Genomic DNA, 13335 nt, shown 5'->3' with positions numbered 1-13335 from the left:
TTCTGTTCACTCATCCAAAGTTTCTTCCTAAGGTAGTGTCAGATTTCCATCTTAATCTGTCAATCGTCCTGCTGAACTTTTTTCCCTAAGCCTCATTCCCATAAAAGCAAACACATACTGCCCACTTTGGACTGTAAGAGAGCCTTGGCCTTCTAGTCCATCTCTTTATTTCTTTTTTTCTGCCATTGGCAAAACCACACTATCTAATTGGCTAACAGATTGCATTTTCTCCACTTATGGCTAGGTAGGTCTTACTCTAGTGGATTATAACCCAATTTATAATGTCAGAGCTATGACAACATCAGTAGCCCACTCGAGGCTGGCCTCCATGGTAGAGATCTGCAGGGCTGCAATTTGGTCTCCAGTCCATACACTCTCTTCTGTCTAGAGCAGGACTCCCACTGCTTCAGTAGATTTTGACCAGACAGAAATTCTGCAGAACTTATTTGGTGTTTAGAATCCTACTGCAACTGCCCCCACTCATCTCATTTCTTTATGTTCTAGGCTGTTTTCCAAAATAAATAAATGTTTAAAGCCTTGCTACCGTCTGAAAACAATTCGGGTGTTTGTGGATTTCAAGCACCGTTGGGTTCTCTATTTTCCCTTTTCTGTTGAAGACAGCCTGTAGTTGTGGAGTCCCATATTTGAGGATTCATTTATCCTGCTTGTCCTCAAGAGAAACAGTATAGCAGGTGTTCTCCAAGGAGAGTAGGATAAGAATCTTCACAACCTGCCCTCTTTAAGCAGTTGTATTCTATAAGCTTGCAAAGGACTAAGGGGGTTCCTTGTGACAGTGACAGGTGGAGAACAGGTGTGCATTAGCAGTGGGGCTTTCCCAAAAGTACTGGAGGAAACTTCCCATGGGGGCATAGTTGGATGATGTCACCCATATGTGAGAATTCTTATCCTGCTGTCTTCAGACAAAACTTGCTACAGGTAAGTAAATGTATTTTCTCCAAGGACAAGCAGGACATAATCCACAAAGCCCCAGTACAGATATTGCCTAGCATCGTTCATATTCTAGAAGCTTTTGGCAGGCCCAACTGCGCATGAGTGCTTGCTTTCCCGCCTGTCCGACTCGCGTGGGACCCGCAGTTTCACTTCATCTACAGAGCAGTGAAGACATGTCTTTGTCTCTGTTGTGCATTTAATTTCTTAAGATATTTTTCACTTGCCCTTCCTGCCCTTTTTGAGCATGAGTAGCGTGGGACCAGCTTTGTGCTTGTTTTTCTCTGTCCCCTTTAATTTTAATTAGTGTTTTCTTTCCATGAAGAAGTATGTCCTTAGGGTACTTCTAAGTCTATCACCTTTCACCTTCATCCTATGTCCCCTCTTTCCACAGCTTCCTTTCAATTGAAAGAGACTTGTCTCCTGTGTGTTTATGCCATATAGATATTTAAATGTGTCTTATCATATTTCCCCTTTCCTGCCTTTCTTCCTCATCTTTGCAGGCTGTGTCCAAACCGGCACTGGCCATGCCTTTACCAGTACCTATCCCTGAGGAGTAGTTCCAGCTCATTTTAAAAGAGGAGATGGAGTGTATCCTGGCTCTGTGCGATACAGTCTTTGAGACCTACACCCTGCCTGTTAGGTGGTCATTAACGCCAGTACCCTGTCGAGTGTCGGAGCTGGCATCAAAGACCAGCACCATCAATGATCTGGTGCTCTTCAGTCCATTGGGAGAAGGAGCAACCCCGGAGAGCAGTAGAGGACCCATACCTCAGTGCTCTTGCCTAGAGCCAGGCCATGTGCTCAGTGTCCCAATGCAGTTGTTTTTCACGAAGAATACTTTGCCGAGTCTGATATGGACTGCTCCTTGGGGGTCTGAGGTAGAGCTGGAAGAGCCCTTTCTGCCCCAGGAAATGAGAGTCTCCCCCAGGGGAGCTCTCCTTTGTCCACTTTTTGAGGGAGATGACCAAGGCCCATTCTATTTAAATTGGAAATTGAGGACGAGCCCAGGACCGAGATGTTGATTATGATACTCCTCCTAAGAAGAATTTGACAGTGCCCATGCACAGCATCCTTAAGGCTGCACAGATGAGGAATTGGGAGACCCTTCTCTCTGTACAGTCTGTACCAAAGGAGACAGATTCTATGTATAGCATCCAGAAGGCTCCTGGATTCGAGAAGCAGCAGCTTCTGTACCATTTCATGGAGTTTGAATCCACCCTCTTTTGAGTCAGAAGTTCAAGGACCCATGCCTCGGCACCCCCAGAGTATGGATGCTCGCACTTTGGAGTCTTTTGGGAGGAAGATGTTTCTGGGCTGAATGCTTATGTTCCGCATCCAGTCCTACCATCTCTTGAAGAACTTGGTGCACAGTGTGACGGAGTTTGCAGACACTCTGCCTCCAGAGAAGGCCACAGAACTCTGTCAGCTAGTAGCCAAGCAGAAGGCATGTTAAAAACACATAACTCAGGCAACTTATGATGCTTTTGACGTGGTGTCCAGGCTTTCTACATTGTGTATTGACATTCACAAGGTCTCATGACTGTGTGCCTTGGAAAAGCTGGTGGACATCCCCTGCCAAGGGGACAATCTTTCTGGGGAAAATAATGGAAGAGGTCACTCGCCTTGTTACTACTACTACTTAACATTTCTAAAGCGCTACTAGGGTTACGCAGCGCTGTACAGTTTTACAAATAAGGATAGTCCCTGCTCAAAGGAGCTTACAATCTAAAGGACGAAATGTCAAGTTGGGGCAGTCTTGATTTCTTGAATAGAGATATAATGGTTAGGTGCCGAATGCGACATTGAAGAGGTGGGTTTTGAGTATGGATTTGAAGATGGGTAGGGAGGGGGCTTGGCGTATGGGCTCAGGGAGTTTATTCCAAGCATAGGGAGAGGCGAGGCAGAAAGGGCAGAGCCTGGAGTTGGTGGTGGTGGAGAAGGGTACCGAGAGGAGGGATTTGTCCTGTGAGCGGAGGTTTCGGGTAGGAACGTAAGGGGAGATGAGGGTAGAGAGGTAATGAGGAGCTGCAGATCGAGTGCATTTGTTAAGAAAATGATGGCTACTATCAAGTCTTTGTCTCAGTCCACTCCTGCAGTCTTCACTTCTCGGAGGTTTATGAGCAATAGTTGGAAAGTTTCTTACTACTCTCAAAGGCATAGGTTCATTTCCTTGGTTCGCCCTCCCCTGCAGGTCCAGGCTCCACACTCCCATCCTTGGCAGCAGCAAGCCCAGAAGCTCCAACCTGCTCCTTGGTATAAACAGGGAACAAACCTTTAAGTGGTTCCATCAGAGCATAGGCAGTATAAAAGTGCCCATCCTGTATGGCCTACTGGTCAAAAGGAAACTGAATTTTTTTCCAAGCATGGTGGCCCCTTGTAACCTCAAACTGGTGGATTCTTCAAATAGTCTGGGTGGGTTACACCCTTAATTGACGTCAACCTCCTCCAAATTACCCATCAAGAGCATCAAGACTCAGCTGTCAGCAACAGGTAGAGCTCGCAGGGGAATTATCCTCCCTTTTAAAGGCCCATCTGGTCAAATCCGTTCCACCAGGGGAAGAAGGGAAAGGATTCTATTCCAAGTACTTCTTCATGCCCAAAAAGATGGGGGTGATTTTGTCCCATCCTGGACCTAAGGACCCTGAACAAATATCTGGTTAAAGAAAAGTTCAGGACTTAAAGGATGCTTACACACACATCCAAATAGGATGCTTATATCCACATCCCAGTCATAGGAGATATCTCAGATTTCGAGTAGGGAAACAGCACAACCAGTTTCGAGTTCTGCCATTTGGCCTCACATCTGCTCCCAGAATATTTACAAAAGGTCTTGCAGACTGAGAGTTCATGTGTTTTCCTATGTAGACAATTGGCTGGTAAAGAGTATATTAAAGGATGGTGCTCAAGATTCAATGCAAAGAACTATTTGCGTGTTGGAGATGCTAGTGTTAGTTATCAACTACCCAAAGTCCCACCTACTCCCAGTTCAACAATTTGGAGTACATAGGAGCTCTGCCAGACATGGTTCAAGCTCAAGTCTACTGATAAGGGTGATGCTCTCATTTATATCGCTTGTAAGGTTCAGTTCAGCCAGCAGGTCACAGCTATGCAGATGTTGAGGTAATGTTGGGGCACATGGCCTCCATGGTGCATATTACATCCATGGCACGCCTCCATTTGCAAGGTGCCCAGTGGACTCTAGCTTCTTCTCTGGTGGACAGTTTGGGACAATTTGACTCTGGGACTTTCATTCCAAATTTCTCCTGAGAAAATTTCTGACCATAGATGCATCCAGCTAAGGATGGGGGTACTCATGTAGATAGGCTTCACACTCGGGAACACTGGTCTGCTCAGGTGACCTAGCTTCACACCAGTTTCCTGGAGCTGCAGGCAACCTTTTTTTTTTTAGAATACCATCATCTAGAAGGATTGTGGACACAGGTGATAGCATTAATTAAGAGAGTTTTAGGGAAACACCTAGAATGTTACCTATAGTTTGTTGATCTTAGGAAGATAGGAACTACTGGAGGGCAAGAAATTACCATTTAAAACAGTTAAAAATGTATACTGTGTTGTTATTGGTTTATGTGGAGACATATTTTCAAAGCACTTAGACTTACAAAGTTCCATAATAACCTATGGAACTTTGTGAGTCTAAGTGCTTTGAAAATGAGCGCCAAAGTAATTTTAAAAAGATGGACAAAGGACGAGGCCCCACCATATGGATGTTGGTTAGGGAAAATGACCCAAATAAACATGAAGCCAGGGGGGCACCTTTACATGACATGCTGTGCACTACTAGAGCTTCTTCCAGAGGAAGAGGACATTTAATTGTGACATTACAGAAATGCTGTTTGATTTACCAACGAGCTATTTTAGAATGAATGTAGGATGGAGGGATTGGATTTGGATGAGTGAAGTGATTAGGAAGTGAATGGAGGGAATGACTGGGATTGAGTTACATGTGGGAAACACGTGGGGTGCATAGGCTATATGCCTCTCCCTGGATAAGACTCTACTGGGGGTAGTTCTAAAACATTTGTTTGTTCTTTGTTCTGATTTCTTACGTGTGTGTGTGTGTGTGTGTGTGTGTGTGTGTGGGGGGGGGGGGGGGATTATTTTGGAGGAAGTTGTTGATGTCCTGATTTGTTTACTGTGTGATATAAATGATTATCACTTTGTTGTCTGTTACCTCCTGCCAAGGTACAAAGAAAGGAATAGACCAAAGAAGATGTGTTAAAAATACAGAACCCTCCAACTGTTTTATTTTCTTTCAAGTGATGGAAAGGATACTTTAAGAGCCTGTCACATGAACAGAAACTTTCCTCTACTGCTGGCATAAATCCAGCCCAATTTAATACTGATTGAATATTATTTTAGATTTTGGTAGCTTGTGCACAATGAGCTTCTGGTGTCAGTCTATTTCCCAGTGGAACACAATATTGAAATCATTTTTCACAAGTGACACTACATAGCAAGTATTAATCTCATCCTGAGAACTGATCTCTCCATGAATGTTTTGGGACAGTGTAGAGGGCAGCATGCATTTCCTACTTCACCTGTTTTCTTAGCATAAATGGATGATTTTATACACAAGAGGTGCCAGTCTGACACTTTTTTCATGAATGTTAACTAAATCTGCTAGAATTGGACAAGTGAATAAAATAAATAAGTTAGTGATTGTGCATCTTGTAAAAATTGCGTTTTGAATCTTTCATAACAGAAAACTGGTGGTCTCTGTTAGAACCCCCATTGTTTCTCAAGATAGTGCAACTTTTCAAAGACGTTGTTGTACAACTCCTGAAGGTTTACAAGATTGGTATCCCCACTACTGAGAGAAGAATCTTCAGTAGCTTTCTGCATGCTGCCTTCAAGGTTTTGGAAGTTTTGCACAGGGTATGTTAAAGTCATTAAGAATTTTTTGGAGTTACTTTTTATTAGAAGTGGACTAACTGTAAAAATGCACAAGAAATGTTTTTGATGTTCACCTAATTTCTCTCTCTGATGTAATGACAAGCAAAATTTTCAGTTTGTGTGACTACCTGGCCTGTCTCCTAAAATGAATGTAAACTAGCATGATAAACATTTCAAAATATTTTTCACACGTATGTGCTTTCAATTTGCAATGAAATTTTAGAAATTGGGAATAATTCCAGTAGTAAGTTGTTGAAGTAATGACTTATTTGTGACATGAAATCAAATACAACAAAATTTCTCACATGCAAGTTTTTTTTTTTTTTGTTACATTTGTATCCCGCGCTTTCCCACTCATGGCAGGCTCAATGCGGCTTACATGGGGCAATGGAGGGTTAAGTGACTTGCCCAGAGTCACAAGGAGCTGCCTGTGCCTGAAGTGGGAATCAAACTCAGTTCCTCAGCTCCCCAGGACCAAAGTCCACCACCCTAACCACTAGGCCACTCCTCCACTCCTAAATATCATTCTTTAATTTTTACGGAAGTATTGTGAAAACTTGGAGGCCTGTCTACCAAAGTGCAGTAGGTTTTTGCACTTAACTTACCTTAAGTGCAAAACGTAAGGTGCAGAAAGCACGAAGCCTGTATGGTAAATGCAGGGGGCATGCCCAGTGCCTTCCCTGCATTTACTGTGTGGGCCCACATTTCATGTCAGGGAACGGAACACAGACCTTGGTTCAAAGCTAAAAGAGTGGGCACTGTGACGGTGCACCCTTCCCCCCCCCCCCCCCCCCCCCGAACAGCATTCCTTACCTGATCAAGACCACTCCAATACAAGACTTCCACCTGTAAAGCAACCCCCCCACCCCCCCAAGCCCTTCCAAGCCAAATCTCATTTCATAATCTGACCCCACTTCCCAAGGACGCACTTGGGGGCTTTCCTGGTAGTGGTCCAGGTTGGGAGGGGTACCCCTACTCTGTCCCAGTGCTGGGTCAAGTTAAAAATGGTAACCATGACACATAGTAACATAGTAGATGACGGCAGAAAAAGACCTGCACGGTCCATCCAGTCTGCCCAACAAGACGTGTGCTACTTTTTGTGTATACCTTACCTTGATTTGTACCTGTCCTTTTGAGGGCACAGACCATATAAGTCTGCCCAGCACCATCCCCACCTCCCAACCACCAGTCCCGCCTCCCACCACCGGCTCTGGCACAGACCGTATAAGTCTGCCCAGCACCATCCCCGCCACTGGCTCTGCCACCCAATCTCGGCTAAGCTCCTTAGGATCCATTCCTTCTGACACCTAGATGTGGTCTTGCAGCACTACAGCTAGTGGTCATCTGCACCGTTCTGTTCCCAGGACAGCACTGGGGTGGGAACAGAGAGGCACCGCTCCCGCCCTGGTCTACTAGACTACTAGAGAAACCCCTAGGGGAGGGAGCAGAAGGTAAAGGGGTTGGGAAGGGTCAATGTATGGGGGGGGGGGGAGGGGGGGCGGTGGCTTTTGACTGGGAGGCGCCCTGGGGGTAGTTTTCAGGGGAAGGAGGTGTCTTTTCCAGGGAAAGGAGGTATCTGATCTAGAGGATCAGGCGTTTTCCCATTGTGACATGGCCATACTACCAGTCTGTAAGTAGTGAGGGTACACTTAACACAGCATTCAAGTGCTGCCACGCTATCAGCAGTCACAACAAAAACATATGGGACTCTCCAATGTGCTTGCCGTTGGTGTCAGACACATCCGGTTGTCACTGCCCATAGTGCACCTAGATCTGCCCATACGTGCTTTAAGAAGCTAGCACAGGATTTTTACCATGCTAGCTTGTTTTATAATGGAGTAATAGTTAGCATGGGTCTTTGCTAATCTCTAGTGCACACTAATGCCTGCACTAGCTGCTTGGCACAACTTAGTAAACCAAGAGATGATTGTACATATAGAACATAATCAGGGGCATTTTCGAAAGAGAAGGGTGCCCATCTTCCAACACAAATCGGGAGATGGGCGTCCTTCTCTCAGGGTCGCCCAAATCGGCATAATCAAAAGCCAATTTTGGGCGCCCTCAACTGCAGTCCATCGCGGGGACGACTGAAGTTCATGGGGGCGTGTCGTAGGCATAGCGAAGGCGGGACTGGGGCGTGCTTAAGAGATGAGAGTCCTCAACCAATAATAGAAAAAAGAAGGGCGTCACTGACGAGCATTTGGTCAACTTTACTTGGTCTATTTTTTTTTTTACGACCAAGCCTCAAAAAGGTGCCCAAACTGACCAGATTACCACTGGAGGGAATCGGGGATGACCTCCCATTACTCCCCCCAGTGGTCACCAACCCCCTCCCACCCTAAAAAAAAAAAATTAAAAAAAATTTTTTTTCCAGCCTCAAATGTCATACCCAGCTCCATGACAGCAGTATGCCGGTCCCTGGAGCAGTTTTAGTGGATGCAGTGCACTTCAGGCAGGCAGATCCAGGCCCATCCCCCCCTACCTGTTAACACTTGTGCTAGTAAATGTGAGCCCTACAAAACCCACCCGAAACCCACTGTGTACCCACATGTAGGTGCCCCCCTTCACCCGTAAGGGCTATGGTAGTGGTGTACAGTTGTGGGCAGCGGGGTTGGGGGACTCAGCACACAAGGTAAGGGAGCTGTGTACCTGGGAGCAATTTCTGAAGTCCACTGCAGTGCTCCCTAGTGTGCCCGGTTGGTGTCCTGGCGTGTCAGGGGGACCAGTGCACTACGAATGCTGGCTCCTCCCACGACCAAATGACTTGGATTTGGTCGTTTTTGAGATGGGCATCCTCGGTTTCCATTATGGCGTAAAACCGGGGACGACCATCTCTAAGGTCGACCTAAATGTTGAGATTTGGGCGTCCCCGACTGTATTATTGAAACGAAAGGTGGATGCCCATCTTGTTTCGATAATATGGGTTTCCCCGCCCCTTCGCCGGGACGTCCTTAGAGATGGGCGCCCTTAGAGATGGTCGTCCCCATTCGATTATGCCCCTCCATGTCTTCTAAATGTACTTGTCAAAAGTGACACTTTTTTTTTTGGGGGGGGGGGGGGGGGAGATTATTTTTTTCCTTGAACTCTTGTAAAGCTAAAGTTACTTTCACTATAAAAATATTCTAACCATTGGGGAGGAAGTGACGTCATGGGCAGCAATGGCAGCTTTTTCAGAAACCTCTGACATCTCTAATTTATAAATCTGGTGCCAATGGTTTGTAGTGCCCCCTTCAGGGCATTCCTGGATCCGGGACCCGAACTAGCTGGAGCAGGGCAGTCTCTGTCAATATCTTACTCGACGCTTGGTGCCTGCACCTGGGGAAGAAAAATTTAGCGGGTGGGATTACCCTCTTCTCCCACCAGGAGAAATGAAAAAAAATCCACTGTGAACAAAGCTGGCTAATAAATTAAACAGGTTTTATTGACCTATTTACATAGACCTCTATGTACAACTCTTATGCACTTAAGAAATGAGGATGTCTTATCACATCAACTAAGTTATCATAAACAAACTTCAACAGTCTTGTTACTTAATCTCTTAAACCAATATATCAAATGTTTTTCTACTCTGTGTACTTGAGCCAATAGCATTTAGTCTTTAGCTCAGATTTTTAGAGCCAGTAACTTTGTAGTCTCTTACATCCTTTTAGACTCCTTCAGTTTCGATTGCCAAGGTAGTAGCTGTAAGCTCTTCCCAGTTTCCTAGTTTCCTGGAGTGGAGGAGTGGCCTAGTGGTTAGGGTGGTGGACTTTGGTCCTGGGGAACTGAGGAAGTGAGTTCGATTCCCGGCACAGCAGCTCCTTGTAACTCTGGGCAAGTCACTTAACCCTCCATTGCCCCATGTAAGCCGCATTGCGCCTGCCATGAGTGGGAAAGCGTGGGGTACAAATGTAACAAAAAAAAAAAAGGCTGTGTGTAGGTGAGTTTGTGTTGCCTAGGTCCCTCCTCTCTTTTCCTTGAAAGTCCTCCCTCTCCCACTCCCCTTAAATCTCACCCCTCTGCTGGAGACATTTTGAGGGTTGTGGCTGCTGGACTTCCAGGCTGGCTGTGTCTGTCTCTGCTATGGCTTCTCTGGTCTGTGAAGACTGTCTGTCCTCCCTCACTGGGCTCCTAGTGCTGGCCACACCTATGGGAGCCTTCTTCCTTGCTGGGCCCTTAGTGCTGATCACACCCCGGAAGCCTTGTCTCTTGCTGGGCCCCCATTGCTGATTGCACCTGGAGGCCGTTTCCCTTGCTGAGCCCCTAGTGCCAGTTGCACCCCAGAGGCCATGTCCCGTGCCGATTGCACCCTAGAGGTCGTGTCCCTCGCTGGGCCCCTAGTGCCAATTGCACCCCAGAGGCCGTGTCACTCGCTGGGTCCCTAATGCTGATTGCACCCCGGAGGTCTTAACCCTCGCTGGGCCCCTAGTGCCAATCGCACCCCGGAGGCCGTGTCCCTCGCTGGGCCTCAACTGCTGATTGCATCCTGGAAGCCTTGCCTGTTTGTGTTTTAAAAGCACTTTCCCAAGATTTTTTCTCTCTCCTTATTCTCAAGAAACCCACAACAAGGGTGGTTTCAGGTTGTAATACTGCTCGCTGGTAGGGTGATCAAAATATAACAAATTGATGAAAACGAATTTGAGAGAATTTGCTTTTAAGGCGGGAGCTGTGGACCCATGAGGAAATGATGGTGGCATAGACCATGCCGCTATGGAATAACTGACATCAAACTCACCTGGGAGGACAATAGAGGAAACCGGTTTGTCAGAAGCACCTAACTTCAGATTGGAACTGCAGACCTGGTTTGTAGAATTAAAATCTAAAATGTTAGCAGTACAAGAGGAGCTGAAGTTGGTGTGAGGAGAACTCTGGCATGAGGTTGCAGCGCTTGGCCAGAGAGTGGATGCAACAGAGATAAGTATAGAAGTCAGTGACACATTGATCCCCATTCAGCAATATATATCGAACAATGAGAAAAGTGTGGAGGATTTATGGGAGCAGATCAAGCGCACTGAGAACAAGTTTCACCAATGTAACATTAGAGTGGGGGGGGGGGGGGGTACACGAATCAGCAGCTTATACTAATGCGGTCTATGTGATGCAACAGATCTATGGCATGGCGCTACGGAAGTCAAGCCAAGGAGCTGAGGTGCCCCAAATAAAGGTGAACAGAACAAAGTCAAGCCAAGAAGCTGAGGTGCCCCAAGTAAAGGTGATCAGAACATGTAAAGTCTTGGCCACCCCCTTCCCTCTGGGACAACAAGCTATGGGATACTGCAGCCTGTCTCTTTGATTTCTTGATAAAGGCATGGCAATGAAGTCAAGGGGAGAAATGGAGCGGGAAGACTATATGCTAGAACTTTTTTGCTGACCTCATACCCACTAAATTGTGGAAACAGAGGAGATTTAAGCCTCTGATGGCAAAACTGTGAGAACAACAAATCAGATACAAATGGCTGTTCCCAGCATATGAGGAATGACGGTGCATATGCAAGGAGGAAGCATGGCAAGTACTCTGGAAAGCGGATGTGGAGGGAATGCCTATTAAGTCAACAGCTACAGTGCAAAAACCAAAAGGTTCAGCAAAATGGCAATGAGCAGGGGAAGGAGGAACGTGATTGACAAGAATTGGGGGGGGGGGGGGGGGGGGGGGGGATTTTGAATTCCCCCAACATCAGTCGTTCTCTAATGTTGGTTGATTGTTATATGACTTGAGTGATTCCTGTCAGATCATCACCAGATAACTTGCAACTTTTTTTGACGTGAGTCAACTACATAAGAAACAGAGAGAGGATCTATACTTTACCAATGTATCAGAAGGACTATGCTATATTGTGAGCATTGCCGAGGAGTGTGATCATGTCTCGATGTACTGTTGGATTCCAAGAGGAGAGGAGGTGGATTTCTTGGTTCAGGGGAAGGGAAGGGAATTCACCAAATGCTTACAATGTTTGTTTTGATCAAAGAGGAGATGGAGCAAGGTGGGGTAGTTTGGGAAGTATGACATTGAAGAATGTGAAGTGAGGTACACATGCATTTGGTTTATGGCTAATAGTGTTCAGGTTTTAACACAGTAAATGACAGTAAATAAAGACCTGCATGGTCCATCCAGTCTGCTCAACAAGGTGCCCAGAGCTGCACTCGCCACTCTGTGCAGGTCTCAGCCACCCATCTTTAAACAAAGAGTTAAAGCAGGATTTGAACCTGGGTCCCTTGGTTTAAAGTTCACTGCAATAACCACTAGGCTGCCCCTCAGATTAAACTCCTGGGGAAACATAAATTGTTAAATATAAAGAATTGAAAAGGTTAAAATGTATGATTGTGTGCATACAGGAGACTCATCTTCAGCCTACCACAGAGAAATTGTTATGCAACAAAGAGGCATATTTTCAAAGCACTTAGCCTTCCAAAGTTCCATAGAAACCTATGGAACTTTGGAAGGCTAAGTGCTTTGAAAACATGCATCAAAGCATATTCCCCTGTGATGTGTGCCTCTAATTTGGTGGGGAAAAAAGGGGGAGTGGCTATAATGATTAAAAAATAAGCTAACGTTCAATGGAATGAGGAGAGAGGGGTACAAGGACAACAGTTTTAGAAATTGAATTATAGTTTGTTACATGACCCAGCAGTGGTACGACCAAAGCGGTTTGCATGTATTATAGAAAGTATCAAATAGTTTGTGGAATTTTACAAAGACCTCTATACTCTTGAGACTAAGTCATCTGTTCAGGAAATAGAGGATATATAAAGGACATTCAGTTGCCTAAGCTTACTGAGCAAGAACTACAAACATTAGATGCACCTGTCCAATCCGTTGAACTCTTAACAGGTCATTAAAGAACTTAAGTTAGGAAAAGCGCTGAGGATTGATGGCTATACAATTAAGGGCCAGATGCACTAAACTTAACGAGCCCTTACCGAGCCATTAACGAGCAAGTAGTGAACCCTGGCATGCACTAAACACTTTTTTCCGACGACGGTAGCAGCTAATGAAAACGGAATGCAGATGAGCAAATCATGTAGAAACCCTATTGTAATGAGATACACTAACCTTTTCTGATTGCCGTAACGCTGGAAAACGCTGGGAAATCTAATGAGAGGTCTGTACGGGATTGGAAAAATTATTAAAATGTAAAAAAAAAAAATCGGGGGGCAAAAACGACCAAGTGCTCGTCAGGAGTGTCCTTTATGGATGTTCTTCACTAAATATAAAAAAAATCAAACAGGCTCCGATATTGTTTTGATAAATGTTCAATAAAGACTTCATACAACTTAAAAAAGTGGGGAAAAAATCCAAGTGCTCGTTCTTTTTTTTTTTTTAAACAAAACTATTAGTGGGATTTGAGCCCACCACCTCTGGATTACAAGACCGCTGCTCTAACCACTCGGCCATAACTGTATTTACTTGGATGTCCCTCCCTTACTTCCAGGTCTCTCAGCTGAGTGAAGCACGGCAAAAAAGGATGTTTTTATTATTTGGGGGGGGGGGGG

At 45.4% G+C, this 13335-nt stretch overlaps 1 protein-coding gene across 3 annotated transcripts in view; it reads left to right on the top strand.

The window, feature by feature from the left end:
* The window catches only part of HERC4 (HECT and RLD domain containing E3 ubiquitin protein ligase 4), a 164104-nt gene that overhangs the window by 59077 nt on the left and 91692 nt on the right, over positions 1-13335 (top strand). For all 3 annotated transcript variants that reach the window (XR_003942136.1, XM_030203132.1, XM_030203133.1), the window contains exon 14: positions 5675-5847. Coding sequence is in view for 2 of the 3 variants with exons in the window: in XM_030203132.1 (XP_030058992.1) it covers positions 5675-5847 (173 nt within the window). In the remaining variant the exon portion in view is untranslated. The remainder of the gene's footprint in view (positions 1-5674; positions 5848-13335) is intronic.

This window comes from Microcaecilia unicolor, chromosome 5, assembly GCF_901765095.1.
Source record: "Microcaecilia unicolor chromosome 5, aMicUni1.1, whole genome shotgun sequence".
Lineage (NCBI taxonomy): Eukaryota > Metazoa > Chordata > Amphibia > Gymnophiona > Siphonopidae > Microcaecilia > Microcaecilia unicolor.
Note: the sequence above shows the minus strand (reverse complement) of the source record. Positions and strands in the feature narration are given on the sequence as shown.